The 11,986-nt window shown below is 46.3% G+C and overlaps 1 protein-coding gene and 1 long non-coding RNA gene across 2 annotated transcripts in view; one reads left to right on the top strand and one right to left on the bottom strand.

The window, feature by feature from the left end:
• Window positions 1–5,179: 5,179 nt before the first annotated feature.
• Window positions 5,180–11,986, bottom strand: part of LOC104323540 (V-set and immunoglobulin domain-containing protein 4) — a 10,867-nt gene continuing 4,060 nt past the window's right edge. The window contains exons 4-7 of the mRNA XM_069811657.1: window positions 11,485–11,553; window positions 10,669–10,782; window positions 8,538–8,559; window positions 5,180–7,392 (exon numbers count right to left, since the gene is read on the bottom strand). Coding sequence (XP_069667758.1) covers window positions 7,200–7,392; window positions 8,538–8,559; window positions 10,669–10,782; window positions 11,485–11,553 — 398 coding nt within the window. The 3' untranslated portion in view covers window positions 5,180–7,199. The remainder of the gene's footprint in view (window positions 7,393–8,537; window positions 8,560–10,668; window positions 10,783–11,484; window positions 11,554–11,986) is intronic.
• Window positions 9,179–11,986, top strand: part of LOC138690778 (uncharacterized) — a 25,737-nt gene continuing 22,929 nt past the window's right edge. The window contains exon 1 of the long non-coding RNA XR_011329566.1: window positions 9,179–9,374. This is a non-coding gene — a long non-coding RNA (uncharacterized lncRNA). The remainder of the gene's footprint in view (window positions 9,375–11,986) is intronic.

Below are 11,986 nucleotides of genomic sequence, written 5' to 3'. Positions count from 1 at the left end.
TTCCAGGCTAAGAGCTACCACCAGCTGTCATCCTGCCCAGAAGACAATGCAGGCAGCAGCAACCCCCTTTCTTGCAGAGCATATCCTTGCTGGTGCAGCGGAAACTTGATTTTTAGTGCCTTTTCTTCCTGACTTTGCTGAAGCTACCAGTGTGGTACTAGTTCATACTGCCTGTACCCCATCTGCCCACTATGCCACCAAGAAACCATTAGCTGTGTTTGAATCCTGCCCAAAAGCAAGCAAGCAAGCAACCAAACAAAAAAGAACTTGTTAAAATTCAAGCAATCTCACTGAAAGAGTGAATATGACTCCATTTTCAAAGAGATGATTTAAACCCAACCTTTTGTACACCCTGGTCCATGACTGGCAATAGAAGCTTATCCCAACAATCTACCATCTTCTATACAAAAGACTTTAAAAGAGCTGGATTTTGGGGAACGTGCCCTGGGACAAGCTGAAAACCCAAGCTAAAACTGCTGATATGACTACTTTCTGAACCAGACATGCAAGACTTCCTGAAGCTGTAATTATACATGATAAAAAATGACGATTTAGCTAAAACAAACACAAAGAACTGTAGTTCCTCAAACGTGATGTACATGACATCTTTCTCTCCCTGGGACAGAGATGTAGCTGCTAGTTTTCTTCTCCCCGAGTCATATAGTCAGCCCATTTCTTTCTTACCAGAGGGACTCCTCAGAGTTTTGCATCTGAACACATGAAGAAAAAGCCTTTAATGTCTCAGATATTATGGCTAGTTACCTGGTTTATTATAATGAAATACATTTATTTCAGTTTCTCTGCTTTGGATTGAATCCATGGCTTTCTCCCTTGCAGTGCCAGGTGGGTAAGGCACCCTGCAGCTTTTCGCCTGCAGGCACCCACCTTCCTTCCACATACTGGACATGACATGCTGTCAAGCATCATTTCTTCAAGTATCGCAGCTCAGGCAGTGACCAGTATGACTCTTTGTTCTGCAAGTTCTGCTACTACATCTCAGGCTAATTAGAGATGGCACAGTAAAGTCCCTGTTTCCCCCCAAATGAGTGCAGATGAGACCTCAGACCCTGCTCATAGGGACAAGCTCTGCAGAGCTTCATGTTTTGACATAGTCTGCCAGAGGCTAGAGAAGTTTGCTACAGTTTTCCTGGTGATGAAAGAAGATTTTTAGCCTGCAAGGGGGTCAAATTCAGTACCAAGCTTTGAGCAAACCACCAAAAATGTAGGTAACTGAAGAAGGTCTCAAAGTGCTCTTTTTGAACCATCTGCACTCAGAAAAAAAAGGTGATTTTTACTGCAAGACTTGAGACATTCGTATCTGGTCCAGCCATAGCCAACTCACAGATCTGACTAAACAGATTGTTGTGTACTAAGTATTTTTTGGATGTCACACAGAAGCTAATTGTATGAGCCCCTACAGTCATGTACATCACAATTCTCTCACATGTATCAGACAATCGTACAGACAGTCATGAAAACTTGACCTTTGTTCCACCTTAAGAAACAGAAACTTAGTGTAAATGAGCATCTCCTTCAAGGCCTGTGTGGCAGAAATGTGATATACAAGTGCTCTTTCTGAAAACCAGCTTCCCTTCCCAGGAAATCCCACATCAATCACATCAGTTCTGGGTTACCCATTATCTCAGCCAAATCCTTGTAAGTACTTCCTAGCACTAAGAAAGAGACCCATGTATATGATGTCATCTGAATATTCATTTCCTACTTGGTGCCACAGGTGGGCTTCACAAATTCAGCTATTAGAGCAATACAGATTTTACCTTTACCTGCAGTTATCACACGCACTACCTACTGATGCTTTTGATAGCCTCACTGCTATCATAATACTTGCTGTTTGCAAGCTTCCCAGTTTCCCTTTTAGTGGCTCCACGAAGGCTGGTTGAGCTCTGGTTTTGGTAAACACAAGTGCTGGTCTAGGAAAATTTGTCTTAACCTCAGCTTGTCTTCCTGGCATGCAGCTGTACACCACTGATGTGTTGCAAAAGATGCACAGCAACTGTGCTTTTTCCTGGAGATATCCCACACTGAATTAGGATCCAATGCCTGTCTTGCATTGTCCAGCTGTCCAACAGCGCATGCAGACACAAAATGCACAGAGAACCTAGTTCATGGATTTCTTTTCAGTTTCATGAGCTTGCCTTTTCCTGCTTGCCTTAAAACCATTTTATTTAACATCACCAGCTCCTGGTCATGGTTGTCTAGCCAGTATAAAACTGCTATTTATCCGTGTTTGTACAGCTACATTGCCTGTGGCTTTGCAATGCAACTGAAATTGAATTGTTTTTTGATTTTGTGGCACAGCTGTGGGATACCCGATAGCAGTCATCCACAGAGTGTCAACAGTGAGAGTGCCTGATGTGCTCGGACCACATTGTGACCAGCCTGCTCTTCCTTGGAAAGCCCTTTGTCTCCATACCTCTATCTTGCCTTAGTGCTCTCTTCTTCTGGGACTGGAGCTCTGGCCACATCACACCACCTCAGAGGAACAACACTGCAAGTCATCTTGGGCAGTCAGAGCCAAGTCCCTGTTTGGGGAGCCGAGGCAGTCATGCTGAGGTAATCTGAGTGTATCAAGCGTTACCACACTCCCACCTGAGAAAACACACCTTGCAAACCCAGTGCTTTTACTGATGTGGTGGGTGTCTTCGTCCGACTAATGACACTTTGACTTCCCCAGAACCTTTAGGGGCGTTTCATCATCAAGTGCAAAATCCACAATTTCTCTCTGAAAACAAGGATGAAAGGAGAAGGGAAAGCAAGCTAACTCCAGAGAGAACTGATAGCAGGGGTGACATTGCTTAAAATAACTGCCTCAGCCTAGCACAACACAGAGGGTCTTTCCCAGCTAGGTCAAGACCAGCAGTGGTGGAAATACAGGCAGGGAGGGAAGAGCTCATGGTGCTGGCTGCATTGCTGTTCTTTTGTTCATACAGAGCTCCGCTCTCTCCCCTTTGAAGAGCCAAGGCTGCTGGTCTGGATGTCTGTACCCATCACACCACTTACAGAAAGGACAAGCTCTTTTCTCCTCATTCTCCAAGCAGCACATGTGTCCTGGTTTCAGCTGGGATAGAGTTAACTATCTTCCTAGTAGCTGGTACAGTGCTATGTTTTGAGTTCAGTATGTGAAGAATGTTGATAACACCGATGTTTTCAGTTGTTGCTCAGTAGTGTTTAGACTACACTCAAGGATTTTTCAGCTTCTCATGCCCAGCCAGGGCACCTGACCCAAACTGGCCAACAGGGTATTCCATACCATGGGACGTCCCATCTAGTATAGGAACTGGGAAGTGGGGGCAGGGAATTACTGCTCGGGGACTGGCTGGGTGTTGGTTGGCAGGTGGTGAGCAATTGCCCTGCGCATCATTTGTACATTCCAATCCTTTTATTACTACTGTTGCCATTTTATTAGTGTTATCATTATCATTATTAGTTTCTTCTTTTCTGTTCTATTAAACCGTTCTTATCTCAACCCACGAGTTTTACTTCTTTTTCCTGATTTTCTCCCCCATCCCACTGGATGGGGGGGAGTGAGTGAGCGGCTGCGTGGTGCTTAGTTGCTGGCTGGGGTTAAACCACGACAACACGTCATATCTACCTCCTTGCTCAGATGTTCACCCTGTCGCTTGACTTCTTTGGAGTATGTCTGCTTCCCAGTTGCTCCATATAGCACTGAAGCCCCTTATTCCCATTGCAGTAGGTTTGTTTCTGGGGTGGAGCTCAGACAAGTGGGCTGCTTTCCGGTAACAGTGACATTCCCTTCCCACCCCCTCCCTACCAAACACACGCACACACGCTTTTTTTAAACCCCCTTTTTAAAGAATGAGAACATTACTGCAGGGCTCCAAAAACTGCAGCCTCATCTAGAATTGAAAGATTAAGAAAACATGACAGTTTCCCTGAAAATTTCAACATTGTTGCTTTGTCATCACATTAACACACTATCCAGTTGTCGTGGTTTCAGCCCAGCCAGCAACAAAGCACCAGAGGCCACTTGCTCACTCTTCCCCACCCCAGTGGGATGGGGCGCAGAAAACAGAAAGAAAAGCTTGTGGGATGATGCAAGGACAGGGAGGGATCACTCGCTGATTATGATCACAGGCAAAAAACAAGACTCAACTTGGGGAAAAAACAAAATCAATTTAATTTACTACCAATCAAATAAAACATAATTAGAAGTAAAACCAAACACCTTCCCCCACCCCTCTCTCCTTCCCAGCTCACCTCCACTCCTGCTTTTCTCTACCTCCTCCCCCACAGTGGCACGAGGAATGGGAGTTGTGGTCAGTTTGCGACATCTCTGCTGCTCCTTCCTCCTCAGGGGGAGGAATCCTCACTCTTCCCCTGCTCCAGTGTGGGGTCCCTCCCACACGAGACAGCTCTCCACAAACTTCTCCGCCATGGGTTCTTCCCACAGGCTGCAGTCCTTCAGGCACAGGCTGCTCCAGCGCAGGGTTTTCCATGGAGTCATGGCCATCTTTGGGGCATCCACCTCCTCTGGCATGGGCTTCTCCACTCGTGGCAGCTGGGCATCTCCTCCGCCATTCACCTACATGGGCTTCCGTCTCACCATGGACTGCAGGGGTGTCCCCTCCTCCGGTGCACCTCCTCCCCCTCCTTCTTCACTGACCTTGGCATCTGCACAGGGGTTTCTCTCACTTTCCGCTCCCCTCTCCGCTGCAGGTTTCCCCTTCTTAAATCTGTTCACCTAGAAGTGCTACTACCATCAGTGATGGGCTCGGCCTTGGCCAGAGGCAGGTCCAACTTGGAGCCAGGGAAGCTTCTAGCAGCTTCTCCCTGGAGCCACCCCTGCGGTCCCTCCCACTACCAAAATCCCGCCACACAAACCCAGCACACCAGTCATGATTTTTCTGTTGTTCCCTGGAAAACCCTTTTAGTGATAATTGTGTGCACCTTGCAATACTATAGCAACAGTTCTCCTCCCCTACTCACCTTCCTGCTTAGGAAGAAAGACTGTCAGACTTCACTGGCTTTTTACACACTTCATAAGAGAACTCATTTTCTTTTACATCCTAAACTAATTCCTCTGCTGTCAAGTAGAGAGATCTAATATGTTCCTAGGAGTGTAATTCCTGGGCACACACAGACATTCACACACGCCCACTTTCACAGGCAAAATAAAGAGAAGTATAACAAAATCTACTAACTTTGCAGTCCTGAAGTTTAATGATTTTCATCTGCTTCTCCACATTGCAATAAACTGCATGTACACGTTGACAATTTTTTCCAAGAGATCATCACCAACCAAAACAGATGTTTGTTTCCCTTCCATTTTGAAATCAAGGTTTCCCAGACCTTAATTTTTAAGTACGTTCTTAACAAAGAGAAATAAAACTTGTGGTACAGGAAATTCAGGGAGAATGTATAAGGTCACTGATAAATACCTGTAAAGTGTGCCTTGCGGTTTGTGAATTTTGATGAACTTTTACATCATTCATTCCTCTAATTTCTCATTGGACCTCTGTGTACATTGGGTTCTCATAGCACTGGGTGAGTAGCATTGCGTTCTACCCTCATTTCTGTACTGCATAGAAGTACCACCTTTCCTCTCCCTTTAAAAGTGCTACCAGATAGGTTTAGCTAACATCTGCTTCCTTTTCCTTTGGAGAAACTGTAAACAAATAGTCCCTATTCATCTTCTCCACACTGGTCATGATGAGTAGAATTTGCTCATTTTTGCCTTGTTCTTTTTTTTCCAAGCTGAGAAAGTATAATGCATTTGCACACAAGTGGCTTCATGCTGCTCATCATCCTCTTATTATCGTTCTCAGTAACTTTTCTAGCTCTGTTAAACCCTTTCAGGATGAGAGACCTACATGCATAGATAAGGTAGAAGCATTCCATGAGTTTTTACAGTACCACAGTCCTGTTTTCTGTTGCACTGGAATGCCTTTCCTAATAGCACCTAATACTCTTCTTGAATGCTGGTGAATTTTGAGCTGATGCTTGCAGAGAAGTGCAGATGCAGATCTTTCCTGAGTGTGAACAGCAAATCTGGGGGCCCACTAATCCTGTGCCTGTGTCACTGATATCCTCCTCACCCCTCAGATCACCTGTTTTGTTTTACATCTGTCTGCATGGCTTTTAATTGGACATGGTATTGCCCTGTCGTTCACTATAAAAAGGTTCTTCCATAACTCTGCAGTATCCATGTTACAGGTTTACTCAGGGCAGTAGAAATTACTAATAACACAGCTTTTTGGCTCTGTACTTACCCTTCAGGCTTTCTAAGGTGGGAGGAAAGTAATTCATGAATATCTACTGAGGAGCTGTAATTGTGAATGCTTGCTGGCATTTTAAAGATGAGCCGGTCGTGCAAAAACATTCATACCAAAATAATGTAGGCATGTTAAAACATCCTATCCACAAACTTATGGAAAAGTATCTAATATCTTTCAAATATTAAACATGCATTAAATGAGAGAATAGAGAAGGTGAACTTGGAAAAAGTGTGCCTTGTTGCAGTATCAGAATCGCCCAAGCTGTTCTGCACCAAAACTATAGAAAGCATGCCTGGACCTTATGGCGAGTGCTGCAGAAAGGCACATTGAGTACAGCACAATGGGTGCACGGGACATTTCTTCTTTTTGTACTGCTGCTCCTAGTATGGTAAGGTTCCTGGTTTTATCCTAGCTTTAATCTTTCAGTGTTTCTTTAAGGGCTTTCTCACATTAAAAGGACATTCTACCACCTATGCAGCACTTGAGGTGGGTGGGAGGAGAAATGCAGATTCCCAGGCCAGCCTCATTCTGCACTTCTTACCCAAAGATGATGGGGAGGTTGAGCAGCCCTTGGTGCTGGTTCTACTCCCACCCCATGAAGGCTGTGAATGCAGATCCTTTTGGTCATGTAAAGCAGTAAGTTTAGTACAGTGCTTTTGGCCTGGGATCTGCATACCCTAGCTTTCAAAGGGCTTTCTTCTACACAGGTGGTGAAAGGGAAGCAAAAAAAGCAAAATCAGAAGATCTACACAGCAGTCTGTAACTGAAGTTCCTAAAGAGGTTTGCATTTTCACAGCAGAGATTGTTAAGGCTCCACAGATTTTGAAGGAGCAAAAACTTCTTGTCCAACCTATTTTTCAGAGGCAAAGGTGAATAGGAAGATAAATTTTGCCTGGATGAAGATACTCTTCAGGACTGCTACCTGTAGAGCACTGTTGGTTCTCATACAGTGTCCCCTACTTCATATAGAGATTCTTCGGTGTTTCCAACATATCCATTCTTTTTTGTATTTATTTCTTCATATCTTTTGTTTTCCATGGGCTCCATCACATAGTTGTTTTCAGTGGAGGAGATGGGTGCCTCATAATGATCCGTACTTTCACATCTTGAAGAAGCTGCGGTTCTTGAGTTATGGCTGAAATCAAAATACAATATGAAAGAATAGTTGCAACCAGAGCAGACAAAGCATCTCCCAACCATCAAGATTTTGAGCAAGATTGTTGTCTGATTCAAACCCATGTAAACCTGGGCCACTGGATTATGATAAGAGAGAATCTTGTCCTTTACTTCTAGGTGGCAGGAGAACCTTGGACATTATAGCAGCATTGCCTCCAAACCAGGGAGAGTTTCAGAGGCAGCAAAAGGTATGTAAGCAACACAAGGATTACCACCATTACTTGGAATGGCACAGCCAGACAACTGCTCTTTGCAAGATTATATATATATATATATATATAAAGTGGTGGAGGAATGGTAAATGGTGAACTGCATGCAGACTACATCCACCATGTAGCTTTTTGTATCTTGTATCTTTAAAATGAAGGTAAATCCTCTGAGGAGAAATGCCATCACACTACTTGTTCAGTTGCTCAGGGTTCAACTGTTACTTAAAATGTTGCTTTATAAACTGCTTGGGAAACACAGCACCTGGGCAAATGCTGCTGGCATGTTCTACCATGGCACTCAAATCATCAGCACTTCAATTTTTATCTAGATAAGTGGTTCTCCTTTTATGTTTTGACTGGATTATGAGGCTTTTCAGTATAGCTTCCATAGGTTACAAGTAGATCAGGATGCTGAAACTTGAGTTTAGAAATAGCTGTACGTTCCTGTCACAGCTATGATTAAGAGAGACAAGTTCAGCCAAGGATATTTCAGGGATAAATCAGAGTATAATCTCTGCATTGGGAGCCTTAGCTCTGTAGAAGGGGAATTCCTGTTCTTTGCATTTGAAAAAACACTGGGAATTTATCCTTGGCAACGATCTTCAATAGGCCTCATTGGTCTGAGGAGTTAATAAACAACTCTTGCTCATTTTTATGATTCTAATACTGCAAAGGAAAAGCTCTTTCTTCCTGCACTATGTGTTGATGTGGAAAGCCCACAGATCATCAGTACCAATGTACTACTAAGCTACCTTTGAACCTCTTCATCCATGCTGCTTACGAGGCTTTTCATCCTGACAGGTAAGTAGCACCATGGGTTTGGTGGTTTTTTTCCCCCTGCTCTCGTACAGGCCCCAAAGACCCATCAATATGCTAGAGAAAGGGTTATACTCACAATTTTACTTCATAGACTTGAGCTGGAAAAGAAGAATCAGGAATGTGTGTCAATAATTTGCATTTATATTCACACAAAAAAAGTTTCTACTATGTCTCTTCTTGATATAAGAAAGTGACCTCTGAAGACAGAATAAAAATAGGAGCTGTAGAGATCGTGTTAGGTGGGTGATGGCTCCTATTCCCAGGATTCAGTCCAAGAAAATGAAAACAACCCATATCCCTGCTGTAGCACAACTGGCTCAAAATAACTGGCTGCCCAAGGTCAAAGGTAAAGTTGAGTTTAGAAACTAGAAGTTCCCAGTTGCCACAGTTTTTCTATTCATTAGAAGTTCAATAAAGAACAATTCAGAAAGAGGTTATTCTGGATTCCTTAAAAAAAAAAAAGAAAAAAGAAAAAGGGCAAAAAGAGTATTTGATCATAATTCTTATTAATTGGTGGCACGAAGTTGTAGAAGGGTAATAAAAGAAATAAAGGGACAAGGAGAAAACTGTGGCCATCAGCATTAAAAAACCCCAACCCAAACCCCAGGGTGTTCTCTGTGCACTGCCGAGGGCTCGTGGTGAGAAAGGGGACGCTAAGAAAGCGTCTGTCAGGCGCTTTCTGGCGTCAGCACAGAAAAGGCAGAGGCGTTCAGTAAATACATCCTAGGTCTGAAGGCTGGAAAGGAAATGAATCCGTACTGAACGGGGAGGATCGGGGGTGAGCTCTTTTCCTCCGGGTCCCAAGGGAAATACTAAACAGCAGCTGGTGCAAACAGGTGTCTGAGAGCAGCAGGACGCGATTACCGGCTACCGGCTGCCTCAACGGGTCTGAGCGACGAGCTCGGTCGAGCAGGTAAGTCTGCGAGCCACCGGCTGCCCGTGCTGAGCAGAGCGACAGGGACGGGGCCGTCCCCGGGCGGCGGTGGGCGGCGTGCCGCCGAGCGGGCCGGCCGGGGGGGCACAGACCCGGGGCCCCGCACCCAGCACGGGGATGAGCGCTGCCCGCGGCCGGGCTGGGGCGGGCAGCGCAGGCAGGGCGGGCAGCGCAGGGAGGACGGGGCTGGGGCGGGCAGCGCAGGCAGGGCGGGCAGCGCAGGGAGGACGGGGCTGGGGCGGGCAGCGCAGGCAGGGCGGGCAGCGCAGGGAGGACGGGGCTGGGGCGGGCAGCGCAGGCAGGGCGGGCAGCGCAGGGAGGACGGGGCTGGGGCGGGCAGCGCAGGCAGGGCGGGCAGCGCAGGCAGGGCCTGCCCTCTGCTGCGCGCTGCCGGCGGCCCGCGGGGACGGTCCCGGCTGCGTCCCGGGAGCCCGCTGCGGCCGGCGCCTGGCAGACTCTCCTCCGCCAGCTGCTGCGACTGGTTTTCCCTGAGGGAAAGGGGCTCCTCTGCCTCTTTAGATGTTCCGCCACCTCATTTGATCCGTGCGCCTTTTGATCGACTGCCTGCGTGATGCCGGGGTGTGCGGGTTTGGGCTGGGATAGAGTTAGTTTTCTTCACAGCAGCTGGTATGGGGCCACGTTTTGGGTTTGCGCTGGTAGCAGTGGGATGTGTTAGTTATGGCTGAGCCGGGTTTGCACAGCCCCAAGGGCTGTTCTACTGCCCGCCCTGCACCGCCAGCGGGCAGGCTGGGGCTGCACAAGGAGCTGGGGGGGCACAGCCAGGACAGCTGACCCCAACTGACCCACGGGATTTTCCAGACCATATAACGTCATGCTCAGCAATAAAACTGGAAGGAAGGGGGGATGTTCGGAGTCATGGCGTTTGTCTTCCCAAGCCACCCTTACACATGATGGAGCCCTGCTTTGCTAGAGACGGCTGAACACCTGCCTGCCCATGGGAAGTGGGGAATTAATTACTTGTTTTGCTTTACTTGCACATGCGGCTTTTGCTTTACCTATTAAGCTATCTTTATCCGAACCCAGGAGTTTTCTCACTTTTACCCTTCTGATTCTCTCCCCCATCCTACTGGGGGGGAGTGAGCGAGTGGCTGCGTGGGGCTGAGCTGCTGGCAGGGATTAAACCACGACGAGGTGCCAGAGCTGCTACTGGTAGCTGCAAGCACAGTACCAGCCCCATGCCCAAACCCCCTCAAAGGTAAAACCAAGTGGGGCACGTACAACACATTCAAGTTTTCCAGAACATTCTACTCACCGTCTTTGGGCTTTCTAATGCAAATGATAAGAAAGATGACAAGGAAAATCACAGCACCACAAACCACAGCAATCAGGATGACCAGGTACAGGGGCAGGCGAGTCCCTTGGAAATCTAGAACAGTACAGCAGAAGACTTTCAGAGAAGCCCTCCTGGGTCACAGTGGCAGTTACATGACACTGACCGCTTCCCTGAGGACAACAGCAGCCAGCCCTGTCGTGGGCATGCAGGGTTGTACTGCATGTGCCTGTCCCTGCTCTTCCCTGTCCTAACAGCACCTTGCTCACACGTCTCTGAATAGGTGCAACTGTGTGAGCCAGCCAGACTGCATATATCTCGCTGAGAGACTACAGCCATAAAGCCAACCGGCAGAGTCTCTCAATGCTAAGGCTAACTGAGGCTGTGAGCTGGGCAGAATAGTTGCAGTACACATCATGAAATAAAGTGTCTCAGCTTTTCATTCAAGGATACTGTTCAGTTGTATTTGGAACATATTTAAACCTACCACGGCACTGCAAAGCTAGAGGAGGTATAGAAGATCTGCTGGAGTTGCACACTGGGGCTTTTCTGCTGTTCCAGCTTTGATGCTCAAAGAAAAGACCAAAATGGACTACTGTTGGGAAACACAGCAACAACTCTGTATGCTCCAACTATGAAAGCTTCCCCCCCTGCCCCATAAAACCATCCGGAGTCTTTTTAAAAGAGAATAGCCATTAATACAATTTGCAGCCAAAAGGCAGAACACTAATTTTAAGGCTGAAGGTACTGACTACTGTCCCTAATCTCGTTCTTAGCTTTGTTTTGCTCTCCACTTACGCTGAGTTGTGTAATTCTTTTCTGGATATTCTACGCCATTCTCAGGAGTCACTACTGGCATGGGCAGATCTGCAAAAGAAACAGGAGTGAAAGGCTCACAGTGCATTTCGAATTCTCATTTTAGCACCAGGAGATCTGGTATTATAGCTGTAGGATCAAAAGAGAATGTCTCCATCACCTTTACAAGGCAGTGAAAATAGGCAAACTCTATAAATGAGTACTATATATACACTATAATATATAGAGTGTACTATATGCACTAGAGAGATACTACATATAGTATATATACACTATATATACTATGTATACAGGAGCTATATATATATACACACTATATATATATATATATGTATGTATGTCTACACATACACACACCTGTAATAGTGGTGGAGCCCCAAGGAGTCCAGGAGGTTACTGAGGTACCTCTGAACACCAGCTCTGTTTGGTTTCTTTCTGTAAGAGTAGTCAACAACTGTCAACATCTTCCCCTAGCTCCTGGTCA

Source organism: Haliaeetus albicilla, chromosome 23 (assembly GCF_947461875.1).
Source record: "Haliaeetus albicilla chromosome 23, bHalAlb1.1, whole genome shotgun sequence".
In the NCBI taxonomy this organism is placed as follows: Eukaryota; Metazoa; Chordata; class Aves; order Accipitriformes; family Accipitridae; genus Haliaeetus; species Haliaeetus albicilla.
This window is presented reverse-complemented; position numbering and strand designations above follow the sequence as displayed.